The 15,656-nt window shown below is 46.0% G+C and overlaps 1 protein-coding gene across 3 annotated transcripts in view; it reads right to left on the reverse strand.

The window, feature by feature from the left end:
* The window catches only part of CACNA1I (calcium voltage-gated channel subunit alpha1 I), a 279,689-nt gene that overhangs the window by 94,052 nt on the left and 169,981 nt on the right, over positions 1–15,656 (reverse strand). For all 3 annotated transcript variants that reach the window (XM_088652075.1, XM_088652074.1, XM_035128273.3), the window contains one exon: positions 242–401. In XM_088652075.1, the coding sequence (XP_088508201.1) occupies positions 242–401 (160 nt within the window). The remainder of the gene's footprint in view (positions 1–241; positions 402–15,656) is intronic.

Here is a 15,656-nt window from a genome sequence, read left to right on the forward strand (position 1 = left end):
CTGATGTGGTTATTCTCCTCTGCCCCCTCCAAAAGCTATGCACCCCAATATATGATCTGGGTTCCCCCCAACCCTCTGGACCTGATTTGGGGAGGGTACAAGGGTGTACAAGGGTGTAGTGAATATGTTTAGTTTGATAGTTCCCTAAGGTTGTGAACTAGCTCAGCAACAAAGGAAGTTAAGAAGGGGTAAAGATAAGAGAGGCTTGCTTCACAGACAGTTTCATCTCCCCATCACTCACATTGTCAAGTTCTCTTCCATGAAACAGCGGTTTCTCAGCAGACCAGCCCATAGCTGCACCCCAATGATGCCAAAGATGAAGAAGACGAAGAAGCAGAGAAGCAGAACGTTCCCCAGCATAGGCAGGGTGTCCAAAAGCAAATTCACCAGGATTCGCATGCCTGCAAGAGGGACCAGGGCCAGGAAAGGAAAGGAGAGAGGGACAGATCACGGCATAGGAGGAAGGAAGGTAATTGAAAAAAAGAAAGGGAAAGGAGATATAAAACAGAATGGGGAAAGAAAGAAAGAAGACGACGTTATGTGGGGGGAATCCTGAATCAAAACAAGGTGGAGGCAGCTAGAGAACTCTATAAAGGAGGTGTGGGGAACTTTTGGCCTTGCAGATGTTGCTGAACTACAACTCCCATCACCCCCCCCTGGCCATTGGCCTTGCTTGCTAAGGTTGCTGGGAGCTGTAGTTCAGCAACATCTGCAAGGCCAAAAGTTCCCCATTCCTGTGCAGCAGTTTTGCAGCTCTGAATTAAGTCCAGTAGCACGTTTAGCCAAATGGTGAATCCAGGCCTATATACGCAGGTCATATCTGTTCTTATTTGAACATATTACTTATGCAATGTCTCCAAATATATGAGGTGCTTTCAAAAAATCAGGATACAAGGGACTCAGCCTCTGGGGCTGCTGACATAATACATGTCTTACAATGTCAGAATGCAAAGATGGGAAAAAAGGGGGGGGGGAGAAAAGGTAATGTGTGAAACTTCAATTTGTTGACAAACCCTACCATGTTTTGAGCTAAAATGCATTCTTCATCAGGGAATATTTACTTCAAAGAAAGCTTCTGTTCAGAGAGCCAATAAGAAGGAGCTCCTCAATCATATCTAAGAATGGCTTTCTTTGAACTACATATCACTTAATGAAGAGAGCATTTTAGTTCACAATGCAGTGGCTTTTGCCATGCACTTTTTCTTCTTCATTTCCTTTGGATCTTGATTAATGGGACGCTACCCTATTCTTGTGCATAGCATCTGTAGCATCTTCAGACTCCAACAGCTGAATAAACTTTGGGCTTGTTTCTCTCCCTGATCCCTTTACTCTGCTAAGATAATGGACTAACCCCTTGGATAGGATAGATTGCACCCGTTTACTAAATTAATTACATTCTCTGTGTTCCCTGTGGTCACTTGAGTTCTGCAAATTCTTCCAAGCATCAATCACATTCCTAATCCCCCCACCTGCTTCCCTCTCCACAGCTGAGACTCCCTATTGCAGGGGTCCAGGGAATTTCACGTTACAAGATGCTGCATGTAGGCCAGCATATAATTAACTAATTAGCTATTTATAACTAGTTCATTACTTCAAATGGCTGGGGAAGGGAGAGGGAAAGATAAGATTAGGATTCAGCGACAATCCCTAGAGGCACCAGTTAATCCCCTTTTTATGCCCACTGTCAAGTAATTAGCCACATCAAGTTGCGCTTTACACTTTGTCTCATTTTCCTGTTTTATTCTGTTCCTGCGCCTGGGAATAAGGGACTCTGAGCTCAAGGAGAGCACCTGGAATTGGGTACAATGAAGGCTTGGGGCATTCATAGATATAGGTGCCATTTGCACAGGTACAGCTATTAATTCCCATTAAATTTTTTTTTGAGGTTTTCAATGAACAATTTGTGTCCTGAAACCTCTTTTCTTTAAGATCTGTGAAATCCAAGTGAGAGAAGAAATGAACAGATGTCCAAAACTGTTCACATAGCAGCAGTGGCAAGTGAACAGCACTTCCATACAGATTTGCCACTGGTATTAACATTTAACTCCAGGGGCTTTGATTTTAATCAATGGGGCGACATCGTTTTATAGCCATCTTACCACTGCATGTCTTGTGGAATTAGAAGTCCCGAGACTGACATCTTTTCCAGCAAAATCACGAATAACAATGAAATATACTGTCAGTATTTTCTCTCTCCGAGTGGCAGTGGCTAGGATTCAACAGCAGAAGAGGGCTGTTGACCTCATGCCTTTCTTGAGGGCTTCCAGAAGCATTTGGTGTGGGAAACTGAATGCTGGACTAGACAGGCCTTTGGTCTCTTCTTACGACCATATTTGACCATATATATCCAGCATCTTAGAAGAGCAGAAGCGGGTGGGGTGCTGCGTCAATTCAAGTAGCATAAATGACTGAGGAGAGAAGTGTGGATAATGTTGAGTCCCGGTTGTGGAAGAGGCCTCTGGCAAGAGTGAGTGGGAAAGGATGAGTACAGTCATACCTCATGTTACGTCCAGGGCCGGCTCTGGGGGTAGGCTGGGTGGCGTGGGGCGCCAGGGCGCCAGGTCGGCAGGGGGGCGCTGCACGGCGAAGCCACGCAGAAACCACGCTGTGCGCTGCGCCCACCCACCAGCCGCGGGAAGAAAGGTGGCGGGGGCGCTGGAGTGATCTGCGCACCACGGCGCCAGGGCGCCCGACCTGCTTAAGACGGCCCTGGTTACGTCTGCTTCAGGATGTGTCTTTACGGGATATAGACGCACAGAACCCGGAAGTCCCGGAATGGGTTATGGTACTTCGGTGTTTGGTGCACGCGCATGTGCAGAACTGCTAAATTGCGCTTTGCGCATGAGCACCGAATTACGTCACTCGCCTGTGCAGACACGGCGCTTCAGGATGTGGCCTTTTCATGTTGCGAACGGGCCTCCGGAACGGATCTCGTTCGCAACCAGAGGTACCACTGTATATCTAATAAACCTGCAAGAAATTTCACATGGGACAAATTTTCCACTTGTAAATAACTTGGGAACATTTCAGGTCCTCACTGCCTGAACACCATACATCATGCCATAACTGTCCTTCAAAAGAATGTAAGAAGGGGCTGCTGGATCAGGCCAGAGGCCCATCTAGTCTAGCTTCCTGTTCTCATAGGGGCCACCCAGATGCCTATTGGAAACCCACAAGCAGGACCTGGGTGCAACACACCTCTTCCCTCCTGCAGTTACCAGCAACTGACATTCAGAAGCATTCAGCCTCCAACAGCAGAGGAATTAATCATATTTATATATCACAGGTAAATAAGAATGTGGTGGAGGAGAACCAGGGACCATAGCTGCCAAGTATCCCGTATCCGCCGGGAAAACCCCTTTTTTCTTACCGTTTCCCGGCGGTCTCCCGGTATTGTCCCTTAAATTGGCTTCTGCCCGGCGGCCATTTTTCTGGTGCCGCTTTGCCCTTCTATGGGCACCAGAAAATGGCGGCGCTGGCGCCGGAAGTCGCTTCCGCGCATGACCGGAAGTTGCGTGACGCGACTTCCGGTGGCGTGTTGCCCTTCTATGGGCATCAGAAAATGGCGGCGCCGGCGCCGGAAGTCGCTTTTACGTGTTTCCGGTCATGCGCGGAAGCGACTTCCGGCGCTGGTGCCGCCATTTTCTGGTGCCCATAGAAGGGCAACGCGCCACTGGAAGTTGCGTCACGCAACTTCCGGTCATGCGCGGAAGCGACTTCCGGCGCCGCCGGCGCCATTTTCTGGTGCCCATAGAAGGGCGACGCGCCACCGGAAGTTGCGTCACGCAACTTCCAGTCATGCGCGCGCTGCCGACCCCGGATCTTTACGACCCGGACTTGGCAGCTATGCCAGGGACAGCAAAATGAACATGGATAAAAGCAAACTTTTTCAGCAGGTGGCCGGTCCACTGTCCCTCAGACCTTGGGGGGGGGCGGATTATATTTTGAAAAAAGAAGAACGAATTCCTATGCCCCACAAATAACCCAGAGATGCATTTTAAATAAAAGTATACATTCTACTCATGTAAAAACCCCAGGCAGGCCACACAAATAACCCAGAGATGCATTCTAAATAAAAGCACACATTCTACTCATGTAAAAACATGCTGGTTCCCGGACCGTCCGCGGGCCGGATTTAGAAGGCGATTGGGCCGGATCCGGCCTCCAGGCCTTAGTTTGCCTACCCATGAGTAAAAGCATTTAGGACCTGCCTCTGTAATCAGCATGGTCTTCAAATGACTGGTTTTAACCCATGATGTTTCTCTTTCTTTCTTCACTGACTTAGGTTGTAATAACTAGCCATATACCCAATCTGGCAAAGCTCCGTTAAAAAAGAAAGAAAGAAAAGAAAAAGATTTACATGTGTTCATACTGGGAGCAATTTCAATTTTCAGTATTAGCAGAAATCCAAAGGCAAATGTTTTCAAAAGAGGAATGATCAAATAAATAGTCATCCCAACACCTGGGGTTAGTTCAAAACTTTAGCCTCCGAACACCAGCAGTAGCCTTGTTTCTGGGGCACCAAATTATACAGTATTAGTGAGAGTGTAAATGTGAATGTGCTCAGAGGAGAAATGATCCGATAGGCACTTAAACACAACATATAGAGTCAGTTCAAAGCCTCCATCCCCTGACTTTCAGGATGTAGTATCAGGAACCAGTTGCTTGGTTTCTGGAGCATCAATTATTCACCCGAAGAGAGTCTGAACATCTTGCCTGGGGAATATGGCGCATACCATTACTGGCTCCTAAGGTTCTGATATGTGCCAATAAAAAGAACAATGGTTAAGGGGGACTCTGCTAGTTTCTCAGATCTCCTCCTCCTCCTCTTGAACAAGCACAGCTGAGGCACAGCATCCCCACCTCACACATTTGTCAAATGGAAATAGGAACGCTTTATACCTGATGCGAAAAGTCAGCTCCTCACAGTGAGGCAGAGAGAAGCAGCAGCAGGAGCACACATGGGCTCCGAGAGTTGACAAGCCCCGCTAAGTAAGTGTGGTGAAAATAACTTCACATCATGCATTTTCCACTTTCACATAGACAACACCATATCCCTATCTTTTTCTTCACTCCACCATGAAAATCCATATCCCATAATATTCAGAATGTCAGAATTCACTGCATACTAGGAAAACCTGCAATACCTGGCACCATAGACAAGATGGATGCTATTTTGTCAGTCAAAGGAGTCCATTAGGACGATAGGCCTCATCATTCACATTATTATTAATAGTAGTAATTTATTATGTATGCATGAAGTCCCAGCAATGAGAGATAAGCATAATGAGAAAGCAGACATTGTGCCCCTATTTAACAGGTACAGCTGGGGAATATGCGTATGTAACTACCAACATTTGTACTACCTGAAGTAATGGCTTTGCTTACCTGAAGATTACATTCCATCTAGCAGGTACTTTAGTGAAATCTGGAGAATTTGTATCAAAATTCTGAAAATCTTAGCTTGCATTTTTAGGCTCTCACCGTTAGTCTAAAAAGTGTGTCTTAAATCATTCAGAAAGTACACTGTGCATAGTAGCGCCACCTACCATCAATGTGACAAAGCCAAAACCAAATCATTTTCTCACCCCAGTAGGCTGGAAAATCCTGCTGTCACAGGGTGACGTGTGAATGGGAGAAACAAACTCTGAGAACGCTAATAACTATTCCCCGAAACTGTTTTCTGCTTTTGGCAGTGCATATATTTGTAAAACAATATTCCCATTGCTAAATCTTAAATGTAAACTGAGATCATAATTAACTGATAGTTTTCTCCCCCAATACCCCTTTGCTATTAGCTCAACAGCTGGATTACTCTAATGCAGCATTTGCCAACCTGGTGCCCTCCAGATGTTTTGGAGCACAACTCCCATTGTATGAAGTGTGTGAAGGCTGTGCTACCCTGTTTCTCCGAAAATAAGACGTAGCCATAAAATAAGCCGTAGCAGGATTTTTAAGCATTCAAGGAATACCAGCCATACCCCGAAAATAAGGCATAGTAATAAGCGCAGCTTCGAGAAGCTACGAACAAGAGTTTGACCAAACTGCGGGAGGCAGTGCAAGACAGGAGTGCCTGGCGTGCTTTGGTCCATGGGGTCACGAAGAGTCGGACACGACTAAACGACTAAACAACAACAACAAATAAGCGCAGCAGCAATGCCAGCTGCGGCAGGAGAAGGAGGAAAAAATAAGACATCCCCTGAAAATAAGTCATAGTGGGTTTTTTATAGGAAAAATAAATATAAGATGGTGTCTTATTTTCAGAGAAACACGATACGTGTACTTTTCGTCTTACAGTGGACATCGCTGGTGGAAACTGGCTGAAGTATAGACAAATCTGGGTCAAGCTGGGAAGCGGCATAACACAGAAAGTGCAGCATCTTCACAGCAGACCTACCTATGGTTTGCTGGCCTCCACTTTATTTACATAGATTCCAAGCAATCTATATATGCTACATCCCTGGGGACTACATTCACACTGAAACAATCTGGAGGAGACATCCAGACCAGCACTGTCATCTCCAATCCCGAAGCAGACCTTCTCATAAGCATAAAGGTAAAGGTAAAGGGACCCCTGACCATTAGGTCCAGTCGTGACCGACTCTGGGGTTGCGCGCTCATCTCGCATTATTGGCCGAGGGAGCCGGCGTATAGCTTCCAGGTCATGTGGCCAGCATGACAAAGCCGCTTCTGGCAAACCAGAGCAGCACACGGAAATGCCGTTTACCTTCCCACTGTAGCGGTTCCTATTTATCTACTTGCACTTTGACGTGCTTTCGAACTGCTAGGTTGGCAGGAGCTGGGACCAAGCAACGGGAGCTCACCCCGTCACAGGGATTTGAACCGCCGACCTTCTGATCAGCAAGCCCTAGGCTCAGTGGTTTAACCACAGCGCCACCTGGGTCCTTCTCATAAGCATGGCCCTCCAATAACAGCAACTATGCCTGAGGAATTTAATTGTAAAAGCTGCAAGTGGTCATCCGGTTAAACTTCTGAAATCCAGATAAGAATGCCCGGAGTGACAGGAAAAGTTAAATTCCTCCTTGCTTCTCTCCACTCTGCCGGGCCAAAACAAACCCACCCACCTGCAGCAGCAGCAAATGTGGAACAATTTGTGCAACGGCTATAGCACAAGGACACGAACCTATGGCGCAGGGCCTCGGCAGCATGCACAGAGGACCACTGGGAATACCCAAGCATTCTGTAATTACTCCACTGGTAATTCAGGAGGCGATTTTGATTAACACTGTTAAGTGTGCGGCACTGTGCACATAGCAGTGTCGTTTATAGAGACACAGAACCAAGGTCCTGACTCCTGATCAGTCGGTGCTCATTAAAAAGAGCCAGTGGAACAATCCAAACATCACAGGTAGCCTAAGGTCTCAGCCAAATGTCAAGGCTGCATCATTAATTTTGCCTGCTGTAGCTCCGAAAACTCTATAATTTGTTTCGGTACGTCATTTTCTTCATTTCCTTTCTTGCCGAAGTATATTGCTGTGCAACAAGTGACAAGCTGTGCAGCAAGCAAAAGAAAATGTGGCTCCGGCGTCTTAAATCTGCAGAGTCGGTTAATAAAAGTTGCTATGTGCTTTGGGGTTCATATGGACAAATGGTATAGCACAAACACAAGATCAGTTTAAATATGAGTCAACCCCAAGTCTTTTTGGCCAAGGTGATGCTGCTGCCGCCAATCTAGATAAGAATGCCTGAGATCAGAGCAGCGTTGGAAGACAGCTGTAGTGCAGCAATGGAGCGCAGAGTGTGCTCTTCGCATGCATATGGGGTTCTGAGTTTAATGCCTGGTGTATTGAGTCCCCTGTGTGAAACTCCAGTAAGCCCCTGCCAAGCAATTTCAGGGAGTGATACTGAGCTAGATTGACAAATGGCCTGACTCAGGTTCTAATGTTCCTGTTTGCCGTTAAGAAAGTTTGAGCGGGAGGAATATGCGTAACCCTTCCCATCCCCATGTAACCCCGCCTACCAACTACTTTATAAGAACGGAAAAAGAGTCTGCTGGATCAGGCCAATGGCCCGTCTAATCCAACATCCTGTTCTTACAGTGGCCAACCAGATGCCTGTGGAAAACGCACAAGCAGGATTCAAACGCAAGCACTGGCAGAGGAAGAGGAGTGCGGGGGGAGCGCACCACCCCTGGCAGCGCGATCCCGGTAGGGTGCCATCGTGGCTGACCCCCCCGCCTGCGCTGGGCGCCACACCCCTGCAGGCAGTGTGCCCTGCCCCCAGGACGCGCTCCAGCCCCGCCCCGCCTGCTCTCCGCCCCCCGGTGCCAGAGCATGAAGCTCCACCACTGAACACAAGGCCACTCTCCCCTCTTGTGGTTTCCAGCAATTGGTATTAAGAAGCATTGCTGCCTCCAAGCATGAAGGCACAGTGCAGCCATCATGGCTAGTAGCCACCACTAGCCCTCACCTCCATGAATTTGTCCAGTCCTCTTTTAAAGTCAATGTCTTTTTGTCTAGTTCTGTTCCTGCCCAGTCGAGATCCATGTTTGCAATGCAGTACGGATCTATAACTGGGGCTGGGCAAAAGCCCCAGATGTCAGGAGGGTAGTGCAATTAGGATTCTCAGAGGAGCGATGTGTAGTTGTGATACTGAACTGCTCCCAGACCCCCATAGCATACATACATGTGCACATTAGTTTAGGGGAGAATCAATGTTGCTGGACCACAGCTCCCCTAATCCCTGACCATGGGCTATGCTGTTCAGGACTGATGGGAATTGGAGTCCAACAACACCTGCAGGGCACCACATTGGCTGGTTTAGGAGGAAAATAAAAAAAAATCCTTCCGGTAGCACCTTAGAGACCAACTAAGTTTGTAATTGGTATGTGAATGCTGCAATAACATTGGTGCCACTCCCTTCGTTTCATATGATTGAAAGTCCTTGGGGGGGTGTCAGTGTTACAACACCCTCCTTCTGTGGGCTCCTTGCTCTCTCCCAGATGCCTCAGAGCAGATGCACATGCTGCCCTTATAATAAGGCAATTCTCGCATTTGCCTCCTATAGCAATTCTGGTCTGGAATGTGAGAAAAACTCTGTAGGACTCAGAAGCGAACTAGTTAGCTTGGAAGCCCAACAGGTGCCTCTTCAACAATGGTTTCTGAAATGTCTTAGGAAAGCTTTTATTTGCTGTCTTCTTCTCCCGCTGCTTTCATTTCGTGTGTGTGTGTGTGTGTGTGTGTGTGTGTGTGTGTGTGTGTGTGTGTGTGTCTTTTCCCTGTCAGCCTCTCTCTCTATATATTCTTTTTTTATTCTTAACATCCTCTCAGTATGCCTGTTTCTCTTGCTGTTCTCCTCTGACTCTCCGTCCTTATAAGCTGTTGTCTTGGAGGGCTCTGTCCTCCCCTCCTCCCTGTTTATCCTTTTCTATTGCCAGAGCAGAAGCCACACTGGCTCACAGCGAGGAGCAGACAATGTGAAAGGGACAATGACCTTTTCTCAGGCAGTCTGGGGTTGGGGATTGGGGAAGCAGCCATTCCACAAGAAAAGAAGAGGAGGGCCTGGACTATCGAAAGGGAAGGGAGGAGAGCACCGATGAATCAATCTTTGGCAAGCAAAGCAGGCCTTCTAGGGCATCAGCTATGAAAAGATTTGATCTTTGCAGCGAAATGTGCAAAGAATGAAATATGCATGAACACCAGGTGTGTGTTCTGGAGAGAGAAAGTTGCAGCCTCCTCACCGTCCTTGTGGGCAGATTTGCAGGGATGAAGCTGTGTCTGTCAAGAGGACCCGGTGGTGGAAGTTTCTAGCTGGCATATTTTCCCCAGAAGACAAAGCTTGTGAAATATACTTTTAAATGTAACACTCTGTCACAGCCGGTGTGGGTGTGTAGGGAGAGGATGGTTGGCTCAGGGAAGAGCCTTGTTCTGTAGTGTCACACTAAGACCAAGGAGATGAGCTGGTGCAAATGTCTTGCTCTCACACACAGTCCACACAAGGCACCCCATGTTGTGAGCAGTGGGCAGGGAGGTTAGGAGAAGCAACTCTTCAAATACACCACCCAAACTAAATGATACAGTGGGTTTTTTTTGGGGGGGGGGTCTCCCTTTTGGAGCTGGACAGAGTGAATCGACTGCCTGACTCTGGAGGTGCCTCAGGGCCCTTGCTGACAAGCTTCTGTCAACTTCATAGAGTCCATGACTCCCTCCAGACAGTGCCTGTCAACCCGTATTAGCTTGGCTGCCGCAGCTGAAGCCATCTTGACTTGAGTGAAGCAACCAGCATGTGCCAACCCTCAGGAAAGGGGAAGCGTAGCAAGCAATTTAGAAAGAGGAGAGCGGAGGGTGGGAGCTGCATGTAATATGTACAGGCAGGTCTTGCAATTACTGTATATCCCTACTATTTAAAAATGCTTTCTTCTTTGCTTCTTTTCCAAAGCAGGCAGCCTTCCTGTGGCCATTGATTTCCACTGCACAGATGGTCCCAAAGAAAAAAGGCATATTGGACTTGTGGTGAGTAGTCTACTCCTAGTCAAAAATCACCCTTGTAGCACCCAAGAGTCTTGATGTAAAATATTAAGAAATGCAGCAGCACAATAAAAGTAGACATGAGGGTCTATTATTACTGTTTTTAACTCCCACTTTACATAAGCATGACTCCTAAGGCAGGGCCGTCTCAAGCATGCCAGGTGCCCTGACGCCGTGGTGCGGAGATTGCTCCGGCGCCCGCACCCTGGTGGGTGGGCGTTGTGTGCCACGCGGTGTCCCCCTGCCGGCCCGGCACCCTGCGCCACCCAGCCTACCCCTAGAGCCGGCCCTGTCCTAAGGCATGACTAGGTACACAAAGGGAGGGAGGTTGAACATACGGACACAACTGTGGAGATTCCTGTGAATGTAAGCAGGTGGTGGAAATGCTGCAGTGATCATAGAATCTTTACCAAACACCTCCATGCCCAGCTCGGACCACACTTTGATCTTCCCATGAACTGCTGTGAGTATACACAGCTTAGGAGGGCTCAAGAGCTACTACTACTACTGCTACTACTACTAATTTATTATTTATATACCGCCCATTGAAAAACTATACATCAAAGTTTTTCAGGGTTCATTGTCACCACACAAGTGTGATGAAAGAGAATGCATTGCACCAGACAACAGCAATTACACCTTGGCTTGAAACCAAACTATCTGTTTTGCTGAGGGCAAAATCAAACATCTTCCTACCTCCATTTGCAACTCTGTCTTACAAGGGAAGGGGGGGGTGTCTCAATTTTTCCTTTCCTCCTCCTTTGTTCCTACAAGTACATAATGTTTCCAAGTGTCTCCCATAGTCTGAATTTGTCCCAAGCAGTTCCTCTTTCTCTTTCCATAGCGTGCCTTGCAAAGTACAAACACATAATTGAGCTGGACAGCCTTAGGAATCCAAGATCATGCAGAAACACAGATACAATATTGTACAATAAGAGAAAATTACTTACACCTTACACACTGTTCTCTGTCTGAAATACTCTCCATCGCTTTGAAGCAATGCCCAGGCAGGTTGCTCTCTCTCACTTCATGCCTTTTTGCAGAACTCCTTTCATGGAGTACCACTGTTCCAATTCTTTCCCTCTCGGGCCCAATTTTAAAAGCTCAACATATTTTTTAAAGTTGAATATATAACAATCAGGCATGAGATGATGCTACACTGTTGAATTTCTGATATGCAGTTGCCTTCTCTTGCCATGTTAAATTTAAATGAAGTTCTGATCTTACAAAGAGTTTCTCATGCCAGAAGCTCAGCTTCAGTGGGACTATTTGTGCATGTAAAGATAAATAATGTACCACATGTCATTCTAAACCTTAGCAAAAGACTGTTGAAGCCTTTCAAGTGATTTCAGTGTAATTTGGATCAAGCTAAATGTTGCACCCCAGAAGCTATTCTGTGGCCTCTGAAGATGCCCCGCTCCATTTTGTCAGTAGTGGTGATAGCTGCACTGCTTCGGTCCTCTCTGTGTGTTTTGGAGTTCTGCCCCCTAAAACTTGTTGCAGACTTTTTCTTGGTAATGGGCATTATGCAGGACCCAATACTTGATCTCAGCCACTTCCTGTAGCTTCACATCAATGCCTGTCAAAGAGATAACAATCTTTAATGATCGTTCTCAAGAGCAGCTGAAGTGCGAAGCTACAGATTGTATCTCTTCATCAAGAGATCGTATCCCTTCATAAGGCATTGACATGAAGCTATGGTTGTCAAAGGTATCTACTGAAAATGAACCACCAAGCAGATTTCCTTCCATCTAATTGTTCACCCCCCCCCCACAGCACAGATTATTGCTATGAATGCTTTTTGCCTTCGTTTGCTCCAATTATTTTTAATGTGCAAATTATGTCTAAATAGATACATAAATTGTTTTGTAATGTACTCTGTGTACATATTCATTGATTTATAATTGCTGCTGTCCTGACAGGTTCCTCGTTGCTTTTCTTTTTTCTGAATTGTATTTTGCTGACTTGGTGTAAGTTAATTGTTGTTACAATCAGCCTCTGTCCGTGAAGACAAATAATATTTTATCAGAAGTAAGCCCCACTAGATTCAATGTGGCTTATGCCTAGGTTAAATTGGGTTAGGATATTAACCTTAAGCCTCTGCCTACTGTGAATTTCAAAAAAATTTTTGTTACCTGTAGACTCCTCTATACACTCCTCAGTTAAAATCCAAACTGCTTTGTCCAAGTGGGGAGAACCAGCTGGATTTGACTGCTTAGGTTTGATCATCAATTCACTCCCTAAATCTTTGTATTAAAATATTTGTTTTCAAAGTGTCCTTGTCTCACTTTCAGCCCAATCCCAAATGCTTTGCTGTCTCCTGAAGTTTTGTTGGTTTATAACTTGTCCCCCCCCCCCAGTCCTGTTTGTGCTGTGAATTTAAAAACCAATGCAACACATAATGTATTACTGTTCCTTTTCACATGGCAGGAATGCATTGACACATAAAGGATTTAAAGCTGTCAAACACAACAGCATATTTACTACAAGCATTTCAAAGATTAATTGGCTTGAGAGGCATGTTTCAGCAGACACACACGCACACATTTTCTGATTAAAATCCACATTTATGAAATAAAATGTTGCAACAAAAATGACTTATATGTGGTTAATTCGCATTACAATGACTGAAGGAGTCATTCATACAATTCAGGACACAATGAACAAAAAATCAGCAGGGAGCTAAACTGACCTTCACTAATGCCAGAACGAGGAAAGCAAGACGAGATGACAAGTTTACTGTGAAATCAAGTTAGTGAGATAAACTATAATCCTGTTCCCATTTACCTGGAAGTAAGCCCCATTGAATTCACATTTGATTGTACAGTTACTTCTGATTGTGCATGGTTAGAATTACAGTCATAGATTATCCACTTTATTAACTTTTATTTAAGGCACTACAAAATTCTTTGGTCTTTTTGCTGCAAAACACTAACAGGGTTACTCCTCTGGAAGGTCATTAACTTTGAAAAGGAACACGCAGAGAAGGCACCTGTTTTGTAAATATCTGTACATGGCTGAAATATGTATGGCTATTGTACACTACAACATAAAAGCACACACACTTATATTTCAGCAGCAGACGACGACAAAAGGGAAGAAAGGGCTGTACAAAATAAACCAATTGCAGGGGAGTGGAAAATACCAGTTGGAAGTATGAATGAATGAATGTACTTTTGACTATCCTTACATGAAGATACTTCTGACCATGCTTACATGAAAATACCGGAGCTGCATGAGACAAAGGTAGACATCACTGACAGGCACTGGAACCAGCAACAGATAAGAGGAGGAAAAGCAGAAGCAAGAGTCTAATAGGGTGAAACTAATTAGGAACGGCAAGCAAGCATCAGTGAAGCCTTTTTTGGACAATGGGAAAGGGGAATGGTGGAGAATTGCAGCTGGTGTCTCTCTGCTTATCCTCAAGTCATTGAATTCTACACACAATATGACCTTAATAAAAAGGTAAAGGTACCCCTGACCGTAAGGTCCAGTCGCAAACGACTCTGGGGTTGTGGCACTCATTTCGCTCTATAGGCCGAGGGAGCTGGTGTTTGTCCACAGAGGGCTTCTGGGTCATGTGGCCAGCATGACTAAGCCGCTTCTGGCGAACCAGAGCAGCACACGGAAACGCTGTTTACCCTCCCGCCGGAGCGGTACCTATTTATCTACTTGCACTTTGACGTGCTTTCGAACTGCTAGGTTGGCAGGAGCTGGGACCGAGGAATGGGAATTCACCCTGTTGCGGGGATTTGAATCGCTGACCTTCTGATCGGCAAGCCCTAGGCTCTGTGGTTTAGACCACAGCGCCACCTATGACCTTAATAAATTTTATCTATTTCAGTATCCACAGGATGAAGGTGGGCTATGGTGTTCAATTTATTTGATCTTCTTCTATCAATAGCTCCACCATGTAGTCTACAAGCTGGGATTCGGCAGTGGGGAGGAGATAAAAAAAATGCAAAATATTTATTTCACAACTTTAAAATTATGTAGAGAAAGAATATATATATTTTTATAGGGCAGAAAAAGGTCTTAGAAACTCCTTTTTCTTTCCACATTTGCCTCTCCTCTCGTAATCTCTATAGACATCTTTGCACAATTTACTTGAAAAGTATTGCTCCACACCGGTGGTGACTAGTGGCTACTGGAACTGGTAGGGTGGAAGGTAAGGAGACCAACAGGAGGTGGAGCCAGAGCCAGTGACAGGCAGAGCCAAGTAATTCTAGTTTTGTCCACTTCCTCCACACAGCTGTATTCCACAAGGCACAAGACTGAGTCTAAAAAGGAGGAAGCTGACTGGCACTGGTTGTAAGAAGGCAAGAAGCCGTGGGCTGACTGAAGTTGCTGGTGCAGTGACCCATTTGCTGTAATGAACCAGTCTCTGTTCCTCCCCTCCTCTTCTCTATCAGGGCTTTTGGAAAGTCTACTGCAGCTACAAGCATCAGTTTTGTAGAAACTGCTTTGATCACTGCCTTAAAAGTGTTTGATTCCATAGCCAAATACATCTGTCCATCAGAATTTTATATTCACTCTCTAGCACGATGCAGCTCTCAAAAGCCATGAGAAAATTCACCCGCTTCCTTCTGCATTGGACATTCTCTTTCAAGGGATATTTTTGTTGGCATCAAGCAATGTCCTCTATGCAGGAGTAAAATAAAGATCACAGATTGGCAAGTAAAATGCTGAATATCGCTTTTGCTCATGACTAACCTGCAGTTGAGGGACACAGGTGGCGCTGTGGTCTAAACCACAGAGCCTAGGGCTTGCTGATCAGAAGGTCGGCGGTTTGAATCCCCGCGACGGGGTGAGCTCCCATTCCTCGGTCCCAGCTCCTGCCAACCTAGCAGTTCGAAAGCACGTCAAAGTGCAAGTAGATAAATAGGTACCGCTCTGGCAGGAAGGTAAACGGTGTTTCCGTGCGCTGCTCTGGTTCGCCAGAAGCGGCTTTGTCATGCTGGCCACATGACCTGGAAGCTGTACGCTGGCTCCCTCGGCCAGTAAAGTGAGATGAGCGCCACAACCCCAGAGTCATCCGCGACTGGACTTAATGGTCAGGGGTCCCTTTACCTTTACCTTTACCCTGCAGTCTAGCTGTTTTGCTGCAGTTTCATTGTATTACTTCAGTTTAGTGAGTCAATGACAGGCCTGTGCATCAGGAGAGGGTGA

The sequence above is a fragment of the Zootoca vivipara genome, chromosome 9 (genome assembly GCF_965207765.1).
Source record: "Zootoca vivipara chromosome 9, rZooViv2.hap1.1, whole genome shotgun sequence".
NCBI classification, from domain to species: domain Eukaryota; kingdom Metazoa; phylum Chordata; class Lepidosauria; order Squamata; family Lacertidae; genus Zootoca; species Zootoca vivipara.